This window comes from Apiospora phragmitis (genome assembly GCF_038363925.1).
Source record: "Apiospora phragmitis strain CBS 135458 chromosome Unknown utg000001l:1.0-2902119.0:1.0-2906034.0, whole genome shotgun sequence".
In the NCBI taxonomy this organism is placed as follows: domain Eukaryota; kingdom Fungi; phylum Ascomycota; class Sordariomycetes; order Amphisphaeriales; family Apiosporaceae; genus Apiospora; species Apiospora phragmitis.
The window spans coordinates 2525551-2547005 of NW_027117399.1; the positions used below are offsets into that span (position 1 = coordinate 2525551).

At 54.5% G+C, this 21455-nt stretch overlaps 8 protein-coding genes across 8 annotated transcripts; 2 read left to right on the top strand and 6 right to left on the bottom strand.

The window, feature by feature from the left end:
- Positions 1-1501: 1501 nt before the first annotated feature.
- Positions 1502-3445, bottom strand: PG994_000770 (uncharacterized protein; the record flags this gene model as incomplete). Its single annotated transcript, XM_066852179.1, has 1 exon — positions 1502-3445. One exon carries the CDS (start codon positions 3443-3445, stop codon positions 1502-1504), a length of 1944 nt encoding a protein of 647 aa, XP_066722811.1.
- Positions 3446-5487: 2042 nt separating this feature from the next.
- On the top strand, positions 5488-6044 carry PG994_000771 (4-carboxymuconolactone decarboxylase; the record flags this gene model as incomplete). Its single annotated transcript, XM_066852180.1, has 2 exons — positions 5488-5701; positions 5830-6044. 2 exons carry the CDS (start codon positions 5488-5490, stop codon positions 6042-6044), a joined length of 429 nt encoding a protein of 142 aa, XP_066722812.1.
- Positions 6045-8614: 2570 nt separating this feature from the next.
- On the bottom strand, positions 8615-9469 carry PG994_000772 (uncharacterized protein; the record flags this gene model as incomplete). Its single annotated transcript, XM_066852181.1, is given in 2 exon segments — positions 8615-9101; positions 9114-9469. 2 exon segments carry the CDS (start codon positions 9467-9469, stop codon positions 8615-8617), a joined length of 843 nt encoding a protein of 280 aa, XP_066722813.1.
- Positions 9470-10741: 1272 nt separating this feature from the next.
- Positions 10742-12596, bottom strand: PG994_000773 (uncharacterized protein; the record flags this gene model as incomplete). The annotated part of the gene is made up of 3 exons (XM_066852182.1): positions 10742-11804; positions 11880-12527; positions 12577-12596. The coding sequence occupies 3 exons, from the start codon at positions 12594-12596 to the stop codon at positions 10742-10744; spliced, it is 1731 nt and encodes a 576-aa protein (XP_066722814.1).
- A 683-nt stretch (positions 12597-13279) lies between these two features.
- On the top strand, positions 13280-14337 carry PG994_000774 (alpha/beta-hydrolase; the record flags this gene model as incomplete). The annotated part of the gene is made up of 5 exons (XM_066852183.1): positions 13280-13318; positions 13371-13523; positions 13611-13834; positions 13865-13979; positions 14098-14337. The coding sequence occupies 5 exons, from the start codon at positions 13280-13282 to the stop codon at positions 14335-14337; spliced, it is 771 nt and encodes a 256-aa protein (XP_066722815.1).
- A 405-nt stretch (positions 14338-14742) lies between these two features.
- Positions 14743-15408, bottom strand: PG994_000775 (uncharacterized protein; the record flags this gene model as incomplete). The annotated part of the gene is made up of 1 exon (XM_066852184.1): positions 14743-15408. The coding sequence occupies one exon, from the start codon at positions 15406-15408 to the stop codon at positions 14743-14745; it is 666 nt and encodes a 221-aa protein (XP_066722816.1).
- A 1099-nt stretch (positions 15409-16507) lies between these two features.
- On the bottom strand, positions 16508-17458 carry PG994_000776 (uncharacterized protein; the record flags this gene model as incomplete). The annotated part of the gene is made up of 3 exons (XM_066852185.1): positions 16508-16602; positions 16799-17339; positions 17402-17458. The coding sequence occupies 3 exons, from the start codon at positions 17456-17458 to the stop codon at positions 16508-16510; spliced, it is 693 nt and encodes a 230-aa protein (XP_066722817.1).
- A 1513-nt stretch (positions 17459-18971) lies between these two features.
- Positions 18972-21166, bottom strand: PG994_000777 (heterokaryon incompatibility protein-domain-containing protein; the record flags this gene model as incomplete). The annotated part of the gene is made up of 3 exons (XM_066852186.1): positions 18972-19568; positions 19720-20834; positions 20884-21166. The coding sequence occupies 3 exons, from the start codon at positions 21164-21166 to the stop codon at positions 18972-18974; spliced, it is 1995 nt and encodes a 664-aa protein (XP_066722818.1).
- Between the last annotated feature and the right edge of the window lie 289 nt (positions 21167-21455).

Here is a 21455-nt window from a genome sequence, read left to right on the forward strand (position 1 = left end):
TTGTGGTCTTGCATCGGTGCGCTCGCTGCAATTCACTGCGACCACCGACGCGCAGATGAGGCGTCGAGTGAATGCAAGTGTTTATATACGAAAAAGCCCCCGCAAAGGGTGATGCAGACTGGCATGGCAAGTGAATACAGAATGGGGGTGGATGACAAGAGAAGCGTGAATGGATGCTCACTGCACGGGAGAGAGAATCCACGGGCAAATCAAGGGCTGAGTCACTACACTTGGACGACTGCGTAGGGGCTGACCGAGCCTTGGTACCCTTCACCTCACGATTTGTTGGCAGGGTCATGTATGATATATGCATGAAGCTATCCAGCTCTGGCCTGTGGGCATAGCCTGATGCACAAGATATTAGGTGTATGAACATATATATCGCAGCGATACCTTTACTGCACTGTAATGTGTCAAAGCAAGGCCAGATCTGTTGTTTGCTCCACAAGCAGAAGCTGGAAAGGGCAACTGTCTGTAAGGAGTCGTCATCACCATGCTGTCGCAGTGTAGACAGGGGTCAGCCCCTGTTCCGGACCAGCGTGCTATGCTAGCTGTTCCTTTTGTGTATATATAGCACCTTAAGTGCCCTCACTTTCGTTACCTTCCTTCCTTCTAAGACAAAGCACTTTATGTATCATCAGTTGCCCTCGATCGTGCAACACATGCACAACAGGAAATCACGTCTTGGGACGATTCTGGTGGCCAAGTCATGCATAGCTGCGACTGGGACGATTCTGGTGGCCAAGTCATGCATAGCTGCGACTAGATGGTTGCATTCATGCAGCATGCGGACATCAATAGTCACGTTTGCGGCAGACGACTTTGGAGTTTCGTGAAGGTGGGTAACGTCAGTCATGCTTGTTTTTGTACCTGAAATTTCTTATATCCAATGCTTCTGCCAGTATTAATGCTTTACACTTGGATTTTATTGTGTCAAGTCCAATGATTAATGTTCATGGCCGAGGTGCTGCTTGCCAGCAAAGCATGGCATGCGGTTGCGTGACGGTGATGCTATGGGGTGGCCATACCTGATGTTGGGAATGAACAATAGTTGGGTAGCCGTAAACTGTGTCAGGGGGTGATCCTTTGCTGGAGTTGGATCAGACTTGGGATAGAGCATCGTAATGATCTACCGTGAATTGCTCGAAATGATTATGTAGGTGCTTATGTATACACAGTCCAGCATATTCCCTGACAATACTGGATTTACTCCACGAGGTGCACCAGACTCATTTCAGTGAGATTCAGGATGTACAAACAACTCAACAGGACGAACATCACACATCAGTGGTGATGGTTGACTTTTCAAGATGATAGAATAAGTGCCTTCAAAGCCTCGCTTGCAATCTAATTGACTTTTGCTATATACGCTCCAAGGAAATACCAAATCTAGTACTGTATCGAGAAGGAAATACGAATAACGCCCACACATAGCAAACACCAATTTTGAGTCTTCTCTTCCCGCGTCCCCCCACACTCCCTCCTGGCCCCTTTCTCTCCTTTACAACCGAATCGACTGCATCTTCATCGCCTCACTCTGCACCATCGGCCGGAACTCGGGCGACAGCCCCCTAAGCCCGCCGGCCGCCGTCACGAGCGCCGCCCCCGCCACCGCGTCCGTGTCGCACAGCGTGACCGAGTTGACCCCCGGCCGCGCGCCCGCCGCCGTGACCCAGTGCGCCCCCTCGGTCGGCACGCCCAGCGCGAACCGCCGCGGGTGCGCCCGGCCCTGGCAGTCGATCAGGTGGAAGGGGCTGTGCGTCACGTCGAGCCCGCCCGTCTCGTAGAGCCCGCCCACGACGTGCGGCCGGCACTGGCCCGTCTCCTGCAGCCGCGCCAGCAGCGCGTCTCCCGTGCGGCGCAGGTCCGGCTCCGGCAGGCGCGCCTCGATGAGCGCCGTGACGCGCACGGCGGATCCGGGCACCTCGGGCGACCGCGCGACCCAGGCGTCTTCGTGCTCCGAACCGCCAGGCACGACCTCGGGCGCGGGGCCCACCAGCGTCAGCACGCCCGCCTCCAGCAGCGCGATCATCTGCTCGATGCGCTCGCGCGGCGGGCCGATCGACAGGTAGCCGTTGAGCGGCGTGTACCAGCGGTCGAGGTGGTCGCGGCGCGAGTCGCCGGCGAGCCCGGCGTGGTCGACGATGAGGCGCACCTCGTTGCGGAGGTCGCGCAGCAGGTCCAAGGCGGCTTTCAGGGGGCCCGAGACGTTGCCCAGGGATGCGTGAGCCACGTCCTCGCGCAGGTAGCCGACGAGCCAGTCCTGCCACTCGGCGGCACTCTCGAATGTCTGCCCCGCGTGCGGGCGCCCGATGCGGTCCCACGACCAGCGCTGCTCTGGCGCCACGCCGAGTTCTTCGTCTAGGAGTTGCGCCTCCTCGGCGCTGTCCGACGGGACCGCGAGGAACCGCGCCCGGAAGTCGGTCCGCTTCAGCAGGGCCTCGTAGTAGATCAGCTCGACCTCCTTGCGGATCAGGGGCCAGATCTCCTTCAGGAAGTCGGGCGGGTTGGTGCCCTCGCTGGCGCGGCGCCGGAACCCAGCGATAACCTCGTCCGTCATCAGAATCGAGTAGTGGCGCCCGAACGCGCCCTTCTCGTTGTCGCCGCGCGCCTGGTAGGGGATGCCGCGGCGCGAGCTCGCGTACATGCGCGGCTCGGCGCCCGAGACGAGGTAGCGCAAGCCGCCTCCCTCAGATGTGCGCTCGAAGCGCCCGCCGCGGCCCAGCGTCAGCAGCGCCATGTAGTCGAAGAAGCAGAGCCCGAGCCCGCGCAGGAAGACGGGCTCGCCGGCTTGGAGGGGCGCGAGGTTCACGTCGGCCGGGTTGGCGGGCGCGATGTACGTCAGTTTGTGTTGTTGCGCGTACGCGGCCAGCTGGAGCTGCTCTTGGTCCGGCGCCAGCGGCACATGGCCCTGGGCGAGGACGACGGCGGCCAGGCCCGTCAGCGTGGTCCCGTCCTCCAGACTGAGCGTCTGGAAGCCCTTGAGGCCGTCGTCGAGGCGGATGGCGCGCGTGGCGTGGACCTCGACGTGGAAGCTGGGCGGGGCCCGGTCGATGACGTCGTTGAAGACCCATTCCAGGTACTGCCCGTAAAGGGCGCGGGTAGGGTAGTCATCTGGGCCATATTCAGGGTGAGTGTCCTTCAGCCACTCGTATAGAGTCGGTCCAGGGCAGATTCGCGCCGCCGACTCGACGCTCTTGTCGGTGAACAGGGTGATCTGGGACGTCACGGTGTTCATCAACAGCTCTGAAGACTGGTCGGTGCGCCACACGTTGCCGGCTCCGGGGGGTGATGGGTCGATAATGTGGACGGTCAGGGCTTTGCCGGGGGTGATGAGGTCTGGTGCGTAGGCCACGAGGCGCTCGACAACGCTGGTCCCGCGAGGGCCGGCGCCTACGATGGCGATATGGGCATGGCCAGTGGAAGGGAAATTTGACACAGTCATGTTGTGAACTGGATGGGGTTTGGTGTTGCTGAGCTTTTTGAGAGTGTTGCTGAGCGTCTTCAGACTTGCCTGGGCGACTTGAGGGATGATGCTGGTGAGTTAGATAGACGTGGAAAGCCTCCCCCTTATATATCCTCGTCATGACGGCTGCAAAGCATGTACTTTCTTAATCTGGTCGCTATCCCCTTGATTGCCAGGTACGCGTATGAGAGTGGAGAAAATTGATACTTCACTTTATGCTGTTACCTGGGCGAGTCACAAGTCCTACTAGACGGCGTGAGCTTTCACCATTCGATGTTATATGATGATCTGATTGATCTAGAAGCTAAATCCACTCTCGTAGGTGTGCTTGGCGATTGAGGGGATACAGCATCCCCTGAGAGGAGTGAGTGAAGCCCCTTGTGAAGGCGGCTAGACGCACGTGTCTGAGTCAAGCGCATGAAGGATCAACTCCTTCGACAGGATCGTCTCGAGAGGCCCCGCGAGAAGGTCCATCTCAAAGCAACACCTCGTCTGTGCTGCTGTCAGCCCTGGCTGCATCATGCCATGCCCGGTGTTCTTGGAATCCGAGCCCCCAGATGGTAGCAGGCAACCTCGACTGGCGCCGAGCCGGGTTAGGCGCCGCTGACGTGCTCGCTCGGACAGAGACGTGATGGTGACACGCGGCCTGGTTCACAAAAGCTTTGCACCATAGCCAACTACCATCTTCCAGATGCCGTATAGACGGAGCGTAGAGAGTCTGGCCTACGGTGTTTGGCCATTCACAACGAATTACACCGCATATTCCTAAGACATATGTATGTCCACCAGGAGGCTCTGGGCCGGGAATGTATGACAGCAAGTCAATGTAAGCCACTACGGAAACCAAGAGCTTTGCAATACCGAAGCAGTTTGGCGAGCGGATGTGCCATATTCCAAGATTTACATGTCCATGTTTCAAAAAGAAAAAGAAAACTTTAAAAATTGGATAGCTGACAGGCAGGTTATATCGTAATAAGCACGAGGTGACATTGCATGTATGAGAGATTTTCCTAACGGACCGATCTAGGCTGGAGGCAGCGGCGTATAGTTGGCCTCGTGGTGGAACTTGGACTATACGGAGTGGGCGGAGTAGGTAGATCGAACGAACTAGTGGGTGAGTATTCGGATCGGGACCCGTAGCGGGATCTGGGGTCCCGACGGGGACTAGATGCCTGGGCAGCCTTGCCCAGCCTTGGCTGTAGTCATGCCAACGTTCGGCTATGAGAAAGCAGAAAGCAGACAGAAGAATAACGTAATTCGGTTGAAACCAAGGTCGACCAAGTGTTCGCGTCATGGTGTATTTAGTCTATTAGTCGTATTGGATCCCAACTGCTGCTATACGACCCGGCCGATACCTGTCACGTAATATAAACTGCTCCAGAGCTGCAGCCCAAAACCTTAACTGATTGTTTGCGACCTCCCAGAGCGCCTTGCGGCGGCACGGGTACGGTCCCCCTCCACCTTCAGATGGAGATTGGTCAAGCTTTTTGAGCCACATACGCAATGGGGGCGCACCCCTGGCAAGGATGATAAAGCTGGGAGGCGGAAGTCCACATATGGTGGGGGGACTCCATTGAGGCTCCATCTGTTGGAAGAGCAGGTATTGGTAAACAGGCATTGGTCCCTTGCAGCTCATCGACGAAAAGTTCCATCGTGCGGTCTCGATCCGCTCGGCCGAGGAGATGTTATAATGCAGGGGAGGTGGTGTAATCGAGACGGGATATCGTGTCGCAGAAGTTGCCAGAATATACTGACTCTCACACTTCCGCGGCCCGCGCCGCCTCCCGCGATCGCACGAAAAGAAGACGGGAGGATTCTTGATTTAAATCGTGTGCAGCGGGAATGGCCTTGGCGAAATGAAGGATAACCTGCAACCAGTTACTACACACTACTTTTCTTCAAGCCTCTTATTCACTCTTCGCATATTCTTTCTCCCCCTTCAAGTTCAGCAGAAACGAAAGACCCACCCGGGATAGTTTGCCTCAACATATTCACTTGTTGCTCATCCACTAGTCATCATCATGTCCACCAAACCTAAGTACGACGAACTGCACAAGCAGCTGTTTGAGGAAGGTGTGAAGGTGCGCCGCGCCGTCCTCGGCGACGAGTACGTCGACAAGGCCTTGCAGAATGCCACCCCCTTCACGATGCCGGGCCAGGAGCTCATCACCGAGTGGGCCTGGGGAACCGTCTGGCAGCGTCCAGGCCTGGACCGGAAGCAGCGCAGTCTCCTGAGTAAGTGGCAGCAGCGGCAGCAGCAGCAGCAACCCCAGCCCCATTCGGGTCTTGTCCTTCGACCTCGGACGCTATTCTCTCGTAATGCCAACGTTTTTTCTTTGCTTTTGCTGACCATCTGTAACTAGACATCGGCATCATCATTGCCCAGAAGGCGTGGCTCGAGCTGGCGCTGCACACGCGTGGCGCCATCAACAACGGGCTGACCGAGGTCGAGATCCGCGAGGCGGTCCTCCAGGCCACCGTCTATTGTGGTACGCCTGCCGGCGTGGAGGCCATGATGGTCACGGAGAAGACGATCAATGAGATGATAGCCAAGGGGGAGTACAAGCGGCCGGCGTGAGTCGCTGGGTCGTGGGTATGATGGCTGGGGAGAGGATGGGGACGAGATCTTCACGACCAACCCCGACATTCGTCGGAGTTGGGCAGGTTCATGGCCATGTAACATGATTAAGCGGGGATTTATTAGGTAAATGAATATATGGCTGCGCGCCTCATAGGGAAATCCCTGCCGACTGCCGTGAGTCGTGACAACCAATAATCTTGGCAGCACATGCATGTCTGCCCTTGCGATTGCCCCGATCTGTTCTCGACAGGCTATAGGATTGGCTAAGTCCGCAAACTTTATTTAATTGCGTTGCAGCTTGCCTGGTATGTATTATCAAAGCGGGTAGAAACGGTGGAGGCTCTCCGCAATTGCCGCCTGGCCAATGGTGGGACGGATCGTGCGGCTATAGCGGCTTATACTATCTTGGAGGGTTTAGTCTTATTCTTTTCCCATGCCAAGCCTATCGGGCGGCGGGGAGCTAAATATATCCATGCAGCATCGTAAAAAATTACCATGCGGGAAAGCGGGCTGTCGGCCCGCTGCAGATTCTTTCCAACTTCAACTCCACACGCAACGTGCAATAGATGGATGGCTGTCAGCACCGACGCGCGGCCCAAAATCACACTGATCTACATATTTCGGTCACCACGCCGTGTCCGTGTCTGCCAACAAGGTCACAACCCCGTCGGTGGAACGGGTGCATCAAATAAAAATTCCACTACGTTGCGGGAAGGATCATGAATCGTGCGCACCCTGTAAGGCTCTATGGAGCTGGACAATCCTTTCCTATGCTTGAGTAATGAACTCTCCACCAGGAAAAACGCACGAGCGGGATACCCACCGGACCCTGAGATCCTGAGCCATTGCCGAGATCTCTCCAGCAGAGTGAGACCGAGGGCATCTCAGACTGATAACAAGATTACTTTCGCTGTATCACCCATTCTTCCCTTTTCTACTAATGAGACCGCTATCCTCATGCCGGCGCCATGGATTAACCAGCTGGGCTACGAAAGAACGTGTATCGTCAGCTAGCCAACGAAAAGTAAACGCAGCCCAAGTTGGAAACGATGATACCGAATCGGCGAGCATGTCTCCAAAAAAAATTAAAATTCCCTGTGAATCCACGAGCTGCAACTATGATCTGACAGATCCATAGCAGCATCCCAGCTTACGAGAATGCCTGAATGCGTTGGTAGATGCTCGGCCAGTGCTGTTCGAATGTATTCATCAACTGCTTAAGCCGCCCACGTTCGTATCTCAACCAAAAGACGGTAGAGAGTGCCTTCAGGGCAAAGCCATTCCCGAGATGATGCCCCAAAGAGAAAGCATTGCTTAGTTTGTTGATACATAACCGGGAATATTAGAGAACGCGATGGCCCCGGCCGGCCTAGTTGCGGTACCATCATTTGGCATCGAACTATCTGGTGGTGACGCCGGGGCAGTGGGTTTGGTTTTGATGACACCAGCACTAAAGAAACTCTAGGCAAACGATTTTCCTTGGTTAGCACATCAGTCGCAAGACAGGGACGAGAAGGAGAAGGTTACAAACCGAAGCAGATGTAGCTGGTAGGAAGATCAGAGCCACTACTGCGAAGATGCGCATAGCAATCGCTTCGGTCCTCGAGGCCTTGGTCGGGGCCCATATGCTGGCATTAAGATCTTCGGCCTTCGCCTCACTCTGGTTTTGAAGATGCAGGAGTAGCTGGCAACCCTGAAGTTCATGTCAGTTATGAACGCCTTTTGCCGGCATGGCTGTGAGATACGTACTATTGTCTTCTTCCTGCCAATGACTGTTGTAGCAGCTTAAGGTGCTTGATCAGTATGCTGACTTCGTATTGGGGGCCTGTGGACTTTCAAGCAATCTTTCCAGGGAGTTGTCGTCATAAATCTTTAGCATATCCCGAATGGTGAAGTCGATTGAACACCGGAACCATAGGCTCGGAACATCAGGTAGGAGAAGGGAATTTTGATGATTCGGGCGAAAATCCAGGCGTGACTTGAGCAAAAAGAATACCTCCTCATCGTATTGCTCAATAGTAGACCTTGGCAGAACATTAATAGCAGGGTACGTTCGGAAGCCCCGGTAGGAGGCAAGAAGCTCTGGCGGAATTGTTCATTCCTAAATAAGTAATTACGTTTTCGGAACTTAGCAAAATTGCGTCGAACCTTTTCCAGTAACTGAATGACGAGAAGCTGGCTAAATATAGTGAGTGTGTTTAGTAAGGGTGCCATTACTCGCGCTCGGTCTCGTCCGTTCTTCCGTTAGCGTGCGTTAAAATGCGTATCAGACGAACGTTATCCTTATTTCGACGTCCGTACGGAGCTTGCCAGTGACGTCCACGATATCACCCGTAACGTCGATAACAACTTGAGTAGAAATACCTGGCTTGTAAGCCGGCTGCGATCGAGAAACAGCTATCCAGCTTACTCCAGGAAACCTAGCCTGAAGGTGGGCTAATAATTACCAGCAGTGACACCACTAAACCAGCACAAAGGAAATGAGATGAATAAAGGTTGACATGATCAGGGTTGCCGCAAATCCAGGGCGGATTAAGAAGATGGCTCAGAAGAAGGCCAGTGATTGATCATCTACCCCCATCCTCACCCCCGTCCTCTTCGTCGCAACCTTCCACATAGAAGTCTGGAAACTCCTCATGCAATGTCGTCTTGACAGCTCGTAGACAGTCCTGCTTGCGAAAGGTCAACAGGTCGGGCCAGCCGTGCTGGCGATAGATTTGCTGGATCGCTGAAACCACGGCCGAGTCGTCGTTACGTACGGTATATATATCATATACTTCGAGCGGACCGATGGGCACGACGTTCAAGGCTAAGAACTGACCCCGGAGGATCTTGAAGAAGTCGGCTACGGCCCAGGCTGGGTGTTGAGCGCGCCACTCAGCCTCCCTTTCCGGCGCCCAGTCGGACGCGTCGTCCATTTCTGGCACCGGCGCCACCCAGTCTAGGTTGTTGGTGTTGTTATATATGATAGCATCCTCGCACTCGTACCAGTGCACGACGCCCCGCCAAGTATCCAGTAAGAACGCAGGCTCGCTCCGGCGGCCGTAGCTCAAGCTGATGACTTACGACGGGATGTCGTCGACGAGCTCCGGTGGCTCAGAGCACTCGCGGAGGCTGCGGCCATCGTCGTCGTCGGGCGACGTCACCTGCGCAAGCTGCTGCCAGTCGGCGAAGCTGCACCCCGGTGCTGCTTCCGGGCCGACATCCTCGTTCCTGCGTATGTAGGGAAGATGGCGGAGCAGCGCCATCACCTCGTCTGTCTTGCCCATGGATCGCAGGTTGTCGATATATGGCCAGCCTTCCACGGGCGGTTCTATCACTTCAGACTCGTCGAGGTACATCTTGGTAAGGAAGGTATAATAGTCGCGGACGTCCGAGATAGTCTTTTCCCGCGAATAACGGATGTTGCTAAGCCCGGGCATGTTGTGCTTTCTTCTGCCGCTAGCAGACGCCTGCCAGAGAAAAGACAGTACGATAATCGATGTGAATCTGGCAAAGATAGCTTTCGCCAATATGGGGCAGAATGAAGAGACTAGGAACGAGCGGTGGGGAAGAGGTTTGTCTGAGGGGGAAGGAAGGGATGGGTAGAGCCAATGGCAGGAGTCCAGGAATTAACTGCAAAGGGATGGTTGGGTATTCATTACCTCTCACCATGTACATGTACAACTGACTCCGCCTCGTAGGTGGGGGGGTTCAAGTCCATCTTGTGACTGACTTGACCGATGAAAACGGATTAGTGACGGTTTTGGCTAATGGAGTACGTTTTCTCATTTGAACACCGTCCCATGTATGTGTTCAAGAAGCTTTCCACTTAATCGTGCAAGTAGCTTACAGAACAAACCTACTACGGGAACTCAACCCGTAAAATAGTGGCAAATCCGTTGTGGCTGGACTTGATCTGAAATCCATTTTCATACCGAAACTACCACAACACCACTTTCAGCTCACAACACCACTTTCGGCTCAGATATCTGACTTCCACTCTCACTGACCAGCCCACCACCAATAACTAGAAGGCGCACAACGCACCTACTTAAAGCAGAACAACGGCACTTTCACACATGCGCGCGTGCCTGTAATCTGTAATCCCTAATGGCGTAGTTGTAAAAGTGTGAGACTGTAATTCTGTAATCGTAATACCTGTATCCGTAGAATCGTACTGAAAGACCTGGTGTTCGAGCCTCGTATGTGATAGCACATACAAAAGAGGCTCGAACAACAGGTAAGATTTTTCTTTTTTTCGAACCCCAGAATCCAAAAATCGAAGTCCGATTTGGTCCTGAAATCCGTTATGTGACGGATTCGTGAATTAAAGGGGGGATGCATCGGAAAGCTATTTCGGAGGTGAAAATGGACTTGGATGAAAGTCGACCTAATGATTTGAAAACGGATTTCAAGCCAATTCCACCTTGTGTGGCTTGTGGATTTCAGTAGCGTACACAACCAAGGGATCGCATTCGTGCCAAAACGGTTTTGGCACTTGGTTTCCGTCACAGGACGGACTTCCAACCAACCCTCCCCCCCCCCCTCCCCCTGATGCACTAAGGTACCGTACCCAGGTCACACCGAGTCGGGACCTACCCGAGCTACCAACACCTGCAAAATTAAATTAAACGTTAGGCATGCAATTCTTAACTTAAAGCTTATCTACTAATAGGTCAGCATCTATCTGCCCTCGTAAGTATTTAATTTACTCAAGCCAAGCCCGCCCCATCTCGCGCCAGGGCCCAGTCTACCAAGACCTGCGGGGTTTCCAGCACCTCCTGCTTGCACTTCTTGAGCCATACGTAGTGCGCCTCGGTAACATCGTACGCCTCGTCCAGGATGGCCTGCTGGGTCTCCAAAAAGCCCGCCCGCAGCCGGTAGAACTCCTGCATGTCCTCGTCGTCCCGGATCCGCGCGAACGCGTCGAGCCACTGCCCGTACCGCAGCCGGTAGAACGCCAGGTCCGCCAGCGGCGGCTCGAAGTAGCGGCTGCCGGGCGCGAACCTGGAAGGGGGCTCCCGGAAGAAGGCCGGGTCGACGACGCCCGGCAGGATCTCCTTCTGGATGATGCGCTTGCACGCGTACTTCTTGGACACGTTGGTGACGGCGTAGTGCAGCTGCATGAAGCCGGCCCGCAGGTCGCCGGCCAGCTGCTGCAGACTGTGGTTGGCGCAGTCCAGCCAGAACCCCAAGAGTTCGCTGCGCAGCCGCTCCGTCTGGCCGGACGCCGCCAGGCAGTGGTTGCACACGAGCCCGTCGAAGAAGGCCGGGCCGTCCAGGGCGCGCCCGTCCCAGTTCTCGAAGTCGCCCCGGCGCGTGCGGTAGCCGACCGACCACCGCGGCCACCACCAGCCGACCCGGAACGCCCGCAGCTCCTGCCAGCGGGCACAGCCGCCGGGGCAGCGCACCATGTGCAGGGTGAAGGGGAAGTCGGTCGCGTTCCTCCGGTGGACCGTGAACACGGGCGCGTTGCCCGCCGGGCGCCCGTTCCCGGGGGCACGGAAAACCCGGGGAAGTACCGGTCGAGCCCGCTCCCGAAAGACAGTTGCCGGCTGTGGGCCACGGGCACCGCGGGCGTGCCCCCAAGGACGCCGTCGTACCGCGTCGCCCGCGGCCGCATCTCGCCGCGCCGCCAGTTGCACTCGAGGCACCGGCGCAGGTGCCGCTGGTATCCGGCGAAGCGCCACTCGTACTTTTTCGCGAACCGGGCCATCTCCCCCGGCCCCGCGCGAGCACGGCGAGGGAGGGCTGGAAGCCCGCGGGCGGCGGCCACTGCTGCGTCAGGAGCCGGAGCGAGGCCAGATCGGCTTCGGAGGAGTACGGGCGGCGTCGCGCGCCGTGGTGTACCGCCACCAGTTGCCGACGCGCGCCCCGGCGTACTGCCAGCGCAGCCGCTTCTGCTCGAAGACGACTTCGGGCCGCTGCTTGTACTGCTTGGACTGCTTGAGGCTCTGCCAGTAGCGGGCGTTTCGCGAGGGCGCCCAGCTGGAGACGGGGTCGGCCGCGGGCGAGCCGGGCGCTGGCTTGCGGTACCCGAGGCCGAGGAGGAAGTGGTTGCCAAAGGCCGTGTGCGGGAGGAGGCGCAAGCAGCTGGTGCAGGCCCATCGCATCGAGTCGCATGCCGGGTCCCGCCAGTTCGGTTTGATGATGTTGTGCTTCGGGCTGAAGATGGTGGTCATACCGCCATGCTCCTCCAGTAGTTCTAGGGCGAGCAGCCGTTCGACATGATTGAGCTTGGAGGGGCTGATGACTCTGCGATAGTGCGACGAGGTCTGGCTGAAGGCGATGAGCGTGATGGGGTCCAGGTACCGGAAAATGCAACACAGAATCTCCACGGGCAGTGAGTCCAAGGGGGAAGTCGGGGCAGCCATGTCGTTGGTCTCTTCCGAACCCTGGAAAGGCATAAAACAAACCTTGGTCTTCGCCTGACGTCCACCCCGTTTTATCAATTGACTGTGCTCAGTGAAGACGTAAACATCCCGCACGGTCTTGAGGCTGTGCCGCGCGCTAGTTTCGCTAGTGAACTGCCCCGGATGACACATACGCCGCTGGGGCGCAGTGCATGCTAGAACGGCCTGCCGTTGTGGTGACACCGAAAATAGTAAGCAAGGCATCTTCCACTAGTTACAAAAGATATTGTACTCTGAACTCTTCTACACCGTTTTTGTTAGGCAACTATGGTCGGATGGCAGGGGATAAGATGCAGTCAATCCTTCCGCGGAGTATCCATCCTGATCCTACCAAAGGCATGGCTGGACTAAATCCAGTAGCCGCTTGCATTTGACAACCGCAGTAAGCAGTTTCTTACGCGTTGGTTGTGCCTATTACTTGGTGCCCCGTGCTTGGCGCAAGTTCTTTTGCAAGCTACGTCGACCAGAAGGAACGTGATTAATAAAACTTGACAAAAATACCCCTGCCCGAAGTCGTAGGCCATCTCAAAAAGGAATATACACCGCTATATACCCCTGAAATGAGATTGTGTTGATATTCTCCACTGGCAAGTTTCTCCTTTGGCGTCTTTCGTTACATATATAACTCTGACATCGACCGGATGCTAGACGAAGCCTGAATGTAAACTGCATCTTCACATACACACACACACACGCACACACTACTACTTACTATATTGTCTACTATACGGAGTTCTATACTGAGTGGCTTTGCCACGGCGGCGGCATTGTGTTCAGCAGCACCCTTATCTTCCAGTCGCCGCGCCATCCCTGCGGAAACTCCACGGCCGAAGCAACATGGGGGGCCTGCCCAGAGGAGTTCCCTCTGCCGCTGGAGTGCGCAACCTACACCGTCCCGCTGGACTGAAGCAATCCCAGCGGCAACGAGACCGTACAACTGGGCCTAGTCCACCTCGCTGCGACCGACCCGACCCAGCGCATCGGCCCCCTGTTCGCGCCCTACGCCCATCTCTTCCCCGACAGCGTCCGCGCCATGGCCCTCGACGGCATCGTGCAGCACTCGCAGTCGGCCTCCTCGAATGTACTGATCGAGTCGACCACGTACGAGGCGACGCTGAAGCAGTTCTTTGCTTTCTGGAGCTCGAGCCCGGACTGCCCCCACCTCTAGGGCCAGGATGTCGAAGCCGTCTTCTCCGGCCTCCTCGACCGGGCCAGGCAGACTCCGATCCCGGCGCCTGGCTGTAGTGAAGGGCAATGCCGCGCCACGCTGAGCGACGAAGACGTGCTGTTCGCCCTACGGCCGGCCCTCAACAACGCGTTCGAGTGGCCCGGCGTCGGCCAGACGCTAGCCGAGGCGGCGGCCCAGAAAAACGGGAACGCGACCCTGCTGTCGTAGCGGCGTCCGCTCGCCACCGTCCTGAGCTCGTTCGCCGACTCGAAGCTGTACGCGGCCACGGCGGTATCGTGTCAGGACTGGGACGTGTTTCACCCATCGTCGACATCGTCAACGCTCGCGGAGTTCCTGCAGCTCCAACACGTAGGGCGGCTGGCAAGTCCCCTGACACGCCGCGCGTCCCAGTTGTGGCATATTCAAGCGCTGTGCGTCGGGTGGCCGGCCAAGACGACGTACCCGCCGACGCCCCTTAATTACACAGGGGGAAATGCCGATTCTGCTGGTCAACGCCCTGTACGATCCGACGACCAGCTACGCGTGGGCGCTGGGTCTGAAGCAGGAGCTTGGTGGGGACGGCCGCGTGGTGCTGCTCACGCGTGAGGGCGCGGGGCACACTAGTTATCTTCCCCGGCTCATGGTGGGTGGGGAGGCGATGCCGCGGATCAATGCTTATCTGCTGGACCTTACGCTGCCGGAGCCGGGGACTGTGGTGGATTTATAGAAGTTTGGTGTCACAGTTACATGGATGGAAGACTCGAAAGTGCACTAATGATACCTCACTGTGATTGCCTCCCTTTTTCTACTTTTAATCCAACCAATCTTCAATTTTCAAAGAAGTTAAATGCTTGGGAAGGATGTCACGTATGTATTGTGAGGGAATATTCATGTATGATCTTGGTATTGCCATGAACTAATGTTCTAATTCAGGACCGGAATGGTTCCGATATCTGTTGCAAGCTATATGTCGGATGCAATCATGTAAATCCTGTTCGCAAGATGTCGACTTGCATGTTTCCCCATGATGTTGTCGTGCCTATCAACTAAGCGTGCCAAGATGTCAAGTGAGAGCAGTGTTTCTCCAGGAAGCATAAGAAGTATCCGTCCTGAACTATCATCGCGCGACCACTTATTTGGTGTTGATTCCCTCGGAGTTCCGAATCCAGAACTTGGTCTGCACCTTGTCCTCTCCGCCCTTGCCGTCAGAGGTGTTGCAGCCCATGACTGCCATCGCGTCGAGCTTGTTATTGGCGTCGGTGTACTTGTCGCACGCGCTCTGCACGGTGGTTGCGACGTCCTGGTCGCCGACGTAGATGGCCCAGCGCGGCACCTCGCCGTCGACGGTGGACATGACGAGCGCGCAGGTCCCGTACATCATGACGAGGATCCAGGGGTCCGCATGCAAGTTGTCTGGTGTCAGGGTCCAGAAGCCCGTGTTCGACTGGGCCCACGACGCGAGGGCGACGCAGTCGGTAGCGTCGGGCGAGGTCGCGTCGGGGCGGCCGTCCTGCACGAAGGCGGTGCCGCACTCGGTGATGGGGGCCTGGCCTGAATCGCCCGGGTAGAACTGCGCGGTGGAGCGTTGGATGCCGGGGGCTTGGGCTTGGGTAGTGGTCGTGTTGCTGTGGATGTAGAGGGCGCCTTGGGTGCCGTTGGGGGAAGTGTGGTCGACGCAGCTCATGTTGGGGATCTGGGCTGCGGTGGCGCAGACGCTGTTTGCGACGGCATCTCTGATAGGGAGAGCGCTGGCGGTGCAGAGACCTGCGAAGATGAGAACGGAAAGCAGGAAAGACATGACTCGCTTGTTTGTCTTTAGTTGAGGTTTATGTTTATGAGATATGTAAGGAATTTGGTCAGGTGGTGGTAAAATTTTATGAATGCTGAAGGATATTCTCGAGAAATAACGAATCTGAGATCCAGAAGGAAACTTGGTTCTTTAAATAGCTCACAGCATCAGATAATGCATTCAATATTCTAAAGTGAACACTCAAGTTCGTGACCTTTTATTCACATGAGGGTGAATACACAGTTTATAATTGGAATCTCACAATCACTCCAGTATCACAAGCAAAGTATGGAGGAACGTTCATTGTTACGAGAAGCCCCGATTACATCTACCTCACATAGGAGTTCAAAAAATGTAGGTGGGAATCATAATATGTATTCCGAATCTATGGTCTTTAACATCCATCACATAATAAATGTACTTGAACTTTATGGTGGTGGCTGATTATGATGTCCCTGTATTGTCACATACAAACCATGGCCCCGAACTCAATTTTCCAATTCTTCTGGCCAGTACGGCCTGCCTGAGCAACTTGAAAATGTTTAAAACCTCGTAGGCAGCCAGAATATCCATACTCTATTACTTGTCATCAATATAATAGCCTCAGCCCCTCACCCAGTACATACGGATGAATTAAAATCACACCATACAAATACAACTCATTGCTACAGATTGTCCATACATGGTCTTTGTCCTGCCTCATGCTTTCCCGGTGGCGTGTAGGCTGAGTTCTCAATGGACCCAGTACGGTCCGTTTCCGCTTTGCTCTATCCCGACCACCTGGTTTCGTGCGGAGTGTCCACGCTCATTGGATAAGAAGGAGGCTCCGAGTCCAGCAAATGCCCCTCGCCATCGTTTCTGCCACCCCCTTCTAGGCTGAGGACCGTGTCCAGAAGGGAATCCCAACGCCTGCGCTTGGGACTCCTGGGCGTCGAAGGGCGTCGGGCAGCGTTTGCTTCGTTCCCTAAGGGGCTTCCATTCCTCGACCGGTCCATCTGCACAAACAAGGAGCGGAAAGAAGACGTGCAGGCAACAAAGAAGGCTGGATGAATGATGATGAGCGCCCGTCTTGTGGGGAGAAGATAGTGTGGGAGATACGCTCAGGATTTTACTCACCGGTGACGAACTCAATTGTGAACCAAAACCAAACCCAGTCCATGTTCTGGGCCTGGGTGTTGATTGACGCCACCCTTCCGTGACGGACTGTTGCCCGAACAAGTGTGATGGCAACGGTGAGTAGGATCATCCCGAAGAAACATGCTAACACGATCTTCTTGCGAAGAGGGATGCGAACCCTCCAGAGAAGGGCAATGGGGAAAATGATGACTGCCAAAAGGTTGGTAAACATGGTTAAAACAACTGTGATGGACCCTACTTGAATCATTGGATGATGTCTTACTCAAAACGTCGGTAAATATGTCGAGGCTGCAGTTTATGATTGTACTGCTCGTCTCCCTTCCGATGCCCTCCTCGGTGGAACAGTTCGTCGTCAAGAACTCTATAGAACTTGTTGTACAGGGGTAATCTGTCGTGCCAACCACGACCGCGAGGCATGCCGTGGTTATTCCGACGACCACCCACAAGCCCATCCGGAACAGCCGGATGTTGGAGCCGAGCCGGTAAAAGAACATGAGGAAGTTGTACTTGACCGCCCAGATCCCCAGGATGCAGAGCAGCAGGTTGGCGAGGACCGCGTGCAAGGCCTTGGGCATGGCTTCGTTGAAGTCGGAGGGCGGGGGAATGTCGCCGTTGCCGACCGCGTCGATCAGGTACACCAGGTCCATCCGGATCTGGCAGAGTATGGCGTTGGCCAGCACCATGCCCAGAACCACGATCATTAGGTAGTCCTCCGCGAACAGCTTGCGGAAGCAGACGAATCGGATGCTTGCCCGGGCACTCAGTGTGACGAAACAGAGGGCAAAGAGACCCCAGATGACGCCCTGGTTGGAGTCAGTAAGCCAGGAAACGTGGTATTTTGCATGTCCAAGATGAGGTAGTATACCTTGAACGCCGTTAGTGACTGTAGAGATCCTGCTCCATTCTGGTCGGGCTGATCCATGGCGGAGCAGCAATATGGCGTCTCAGTTGCTGGTGGTTGCGACGACAAGAGAGGTGAGAGTTAATCCTAGCAGATATCTCATATTTCACTCTGTACTGGCTAGGAAGAGAGTATGAGTGCGAGAAAGCAGGGGGTCGCTGAGGTCATATACCGTTTGATCAGCCCCCACCACACCACCATCCAATTCCTTTGGCAGCTTAGTCAGACGGTGAGAGTCGTACCTTGGTCACCCTCTGGCTATGAACAGCTTACGGGGACATGTTTCGACTGCAGGTAGAGCTGACACTAGACCAAGAGCCATGGATGGTGTGGATGGTGCGGCATCACTCGGTCGAGCCGGCTCTACAACATATCGCCGCGTGGCGTGGCAATGCCACACGACCAGTCACAACCCTCGAAGACCAGCTTCTAAATACCAGTATGTGCTCACGACTAGGCGGTTTGCCTCTATATCGTTCAATTCCAACGCGCAAGGGGGTTGGCAATTTCCAGCTGGGCTATTCTGTTCGCCCTTGTCATCAACACCACCCCACTTGTAATCCAGACAATATTACATATAGTATTTAATTATGAACGCTCTTCGCCCGTTATCAAGAGCGAACTCCCACAGATGTGAGCAGCCGCAGCTTGGGGCCGGCGTTCCAGATACTAGTCGGAATAGACACTTGGTAATTACCCCTGGGTTGGCCATGATGTCTGAGACGCTTGGCGTGCGGAAAATTCCAGGCATGGACTGAAAAGAAGGCGTTTAGGGAATGCAGACTTTGCGTAGGTCCAGGCCATGAAAGGGCCATAGAAGGATATATGGGCTTATTGGCGGGGCCAGCCGGCCGTACTCGGGTCCTCCGGAAGAGGATGAACGATTTGCACTTGGCGCCACGTTTTCTGCCAAATACTCTGGTTGCACGGGCACTTAAGCGGCTAGCACCTAGAGTTTCTGTACAGAAGAGATATTACAGTGATATTCCCCCTTCCACAGCAAAACTGAAAAAAAAGTATTGTTTATTGAACCAAGTTTAAGTCGAAACAGGGGATAGCCACCAGCTTGGAGGAAAAGGAGGCAGCGAGGCCGTGCAGGATTACTCTCCATGCAAGTTGTTACCGGATCAGGCGCTGACCACCATCCCGCACATCCAGGTAATCTTTCCTCTCTGGAGATGAGATTTGCAGTCTGAAAGAGAAGCATAAGATCAAAATCAACGAACTTGGCCATGGAGGATGCTGACATGTTCTAACTGCCCGATCAGATACGGTGGGCATTTACCCAGGACTTCGAGCTCGCTAGGTTTCGAGACCTAGCAGAGTACCTCCAAGGTCAATTTTGCAGACCTCATGTAGGACTGAACTTGTTACCATAGGATATGGTAGTAAGATTTATTGAATTGGTCCTTCGACAACTCTGATATAATTCCAAGCTAGAAATCTAATAGAAGAAACGAAAGAATTCCTGCTCTCAGCCCGTCTATAAAACGAAGCGTCCACTCAAACCCCAGCATAGTAAGCTCATGGTCCATTAAACGATCGTTATGGTTTCTCGCTTGCCAAGCGCAGCGTAACGGGTGTCGGATCCCCAGTCTAAGTCCTGAATAAGCAGTCCCAAGCGCTCGTATGCTCCCGGCCTCCGAAGCGATTTCCCCAGCACAAGTGAAAATCGTCGAAAGTCGTAACCGTTATCCTCGAGACTCGCAAGATGTAACACCCAAGCATTGCACTGTGGGGACCCGTGTGTGAGACGTGTAAACGACAGGCCCTGCGTGCGGCTCTCTACCGGAAAATAATTCTGTGAACCTGCCCTAATTCCAAAGGTATTCCGTGAAGTTTGGTATGGCAAAGTGGCCACAACGTCAATATCAACGTCTGCCCTGAATGGTAGCTCTCTACCCAGCAAATTGAGCATGTATGCGTTTTCCATTCTTGAGGAGTCGATCTGACGTTCTAGTATCGTGGGCAGGACCTCAGCTTCAATGACCAAGAAGCCATCATCGACGGTGCCGTACGAATTTTCACCGGTGTGGTAGACCTTCGCTTGCAGGATCTGTGCTTTAGGATACAGCGCAATATTTTCGTATTCGATATACCAATAACCGACTTGTTCATCAAGAGAAGCCCACTGCGCAGTCTCATATTAGACATAATTTGTCAAGGTGAGGCTAAGGAGTCTCAAATGCCCTTGAAATAAGATGCTTGGGCATCCGGTTCTAGAAGCTCTAAGTCCCAAGCAATCGATATTATGCAGTCAGAAATATGAGACCAACACTTACAGAGAAAGAAGGAGCCCGATATGCAGGCGGCAGGACCCAAGGAAGTTCCCCGTTGAAGTCTCCCCCACCCCTGTGCCAACACATATCGCTCACAAGGGAGGTTTTCCACAGGCCTGCTAGGTATACGTCTTGGATACCTTCAAGTTGATACCATCTCGCAAGCCCTGAGATAGCAGGCAGTTTATCGGTGGAGATAGTCAAGTCCCTGCCCGAATACTGGAGCACGACGTTATGCCAGAAAGCATTTGGGTGAGTCTCCGGGAAAAGGGTACTCCTTGGGAACTCTGATTCTACCGTATCCTTCAAATCGCCGCATTCACATCTTGGATTGGTTTTACATCTCCACTGCAGCTCATTTGTCGAAAAGGAAATCAAGCGTGTTGCCAAAAGTTGTTCCTGGAGAGTCCATGCTCGGCGTCTCCAGGGATCGGCAGCGTTGTACGAAGAGTGGACACCGCAAGCAGGACGTTTGCGAGCCTTGATATGGAGATCAGAGCCTTCGGGGGTTTCTAGCTGCAGATGAACCGAGCTGGTGTTGAACTGGCGGTCCAGGAACGGGACGTGCGCATCGGGCGATGCCGATGCAGCGATGGTCAGGTATGCATCTTTGTAGATGGAACCCATGGAGGAAGACTCTACCTCCCAGTCTGAGGCATCATCTTGTAGGATACACAATGCATCGATCCAGATATAACTAACTCCTAGCCTGCGAGTGATATGAATAGCGTCTCTTAACACCGCCGGTAAGTCGGAGAGGCTATGTTCTCGCGCTAGGTTGTCAATGTTGAATTTCGTAGCCTTAAGCGAAGATCCTCGGCCCCAGCAATAACTTAAGGCTGTGTAGCGTATTCCACTGTCGGGTGGAAGTTGAACGATTCGAAAGGTTTCATTGCCGCAGATCTCGACCAGTCTTGTCGGTACATACGAACCAGTGAAACAGTGATGTTCATGGCTAGCCTTTCCGTCTGTCCCAACACAGGTTCTGAGACATGTTTCCAGGAAGCGAAAAGCTTCTTCGGAAGCTGCAGATTTGCTCGTCTCAGGACGATATGGTATCCCAAGGCTTATCGGTTTGAGCCACCTGGGCCAGGTATGCCGTTCGCCGTGGTCCCATTCTGTGATTCACTTAAGCGCCATGGCATGTATGCTGTCGGCTTGACTCACCTCTCGAGGTGTAAACCTCGACTTCCCGATCACGAGATCGCAAATTGACCTCGGGAGTTCTATCCCGTTGAAGATGGAGTCTCACTCCTTGTTCAGGGGATAAGTCGGCCCAAAATGCTTGCACCGCACGGAGTAGAATCTGACAGGAAAGGCAGCCTGAACTTGCAGAGTTCTCCAACTGTCCTATATCGTTAAGCAGAGTGATACCACCCAAGGAGCCAGGCAATATCGATTTTGGCGCATCAAGATCAAGGCATGTCTGGCACTTTGGATGGGAATCCATCTGTGTGCTATGTTATTCTTCTTCGGCTTTTGGGTTGATTCAATGCTAGTTGATCGGAAATCGAGATAAGGTAACTTTAGGTATTCCGCATAGGATATGTAATTGATTGGAAATTCAGAGGCAAACTTGATGACATGGACGATGGATAGCAGCCCAGCTCGGGTCCTAATATGTACCTGTACCTCTGGTTTGGAGTAGTGTGGCTTATCACCTGGTCAAACCGCAATTGAGCGCCAGCCACAGGGACTGATAGTGATAAGACAAGGCTGCCAATTGAGGTTTATCTGGT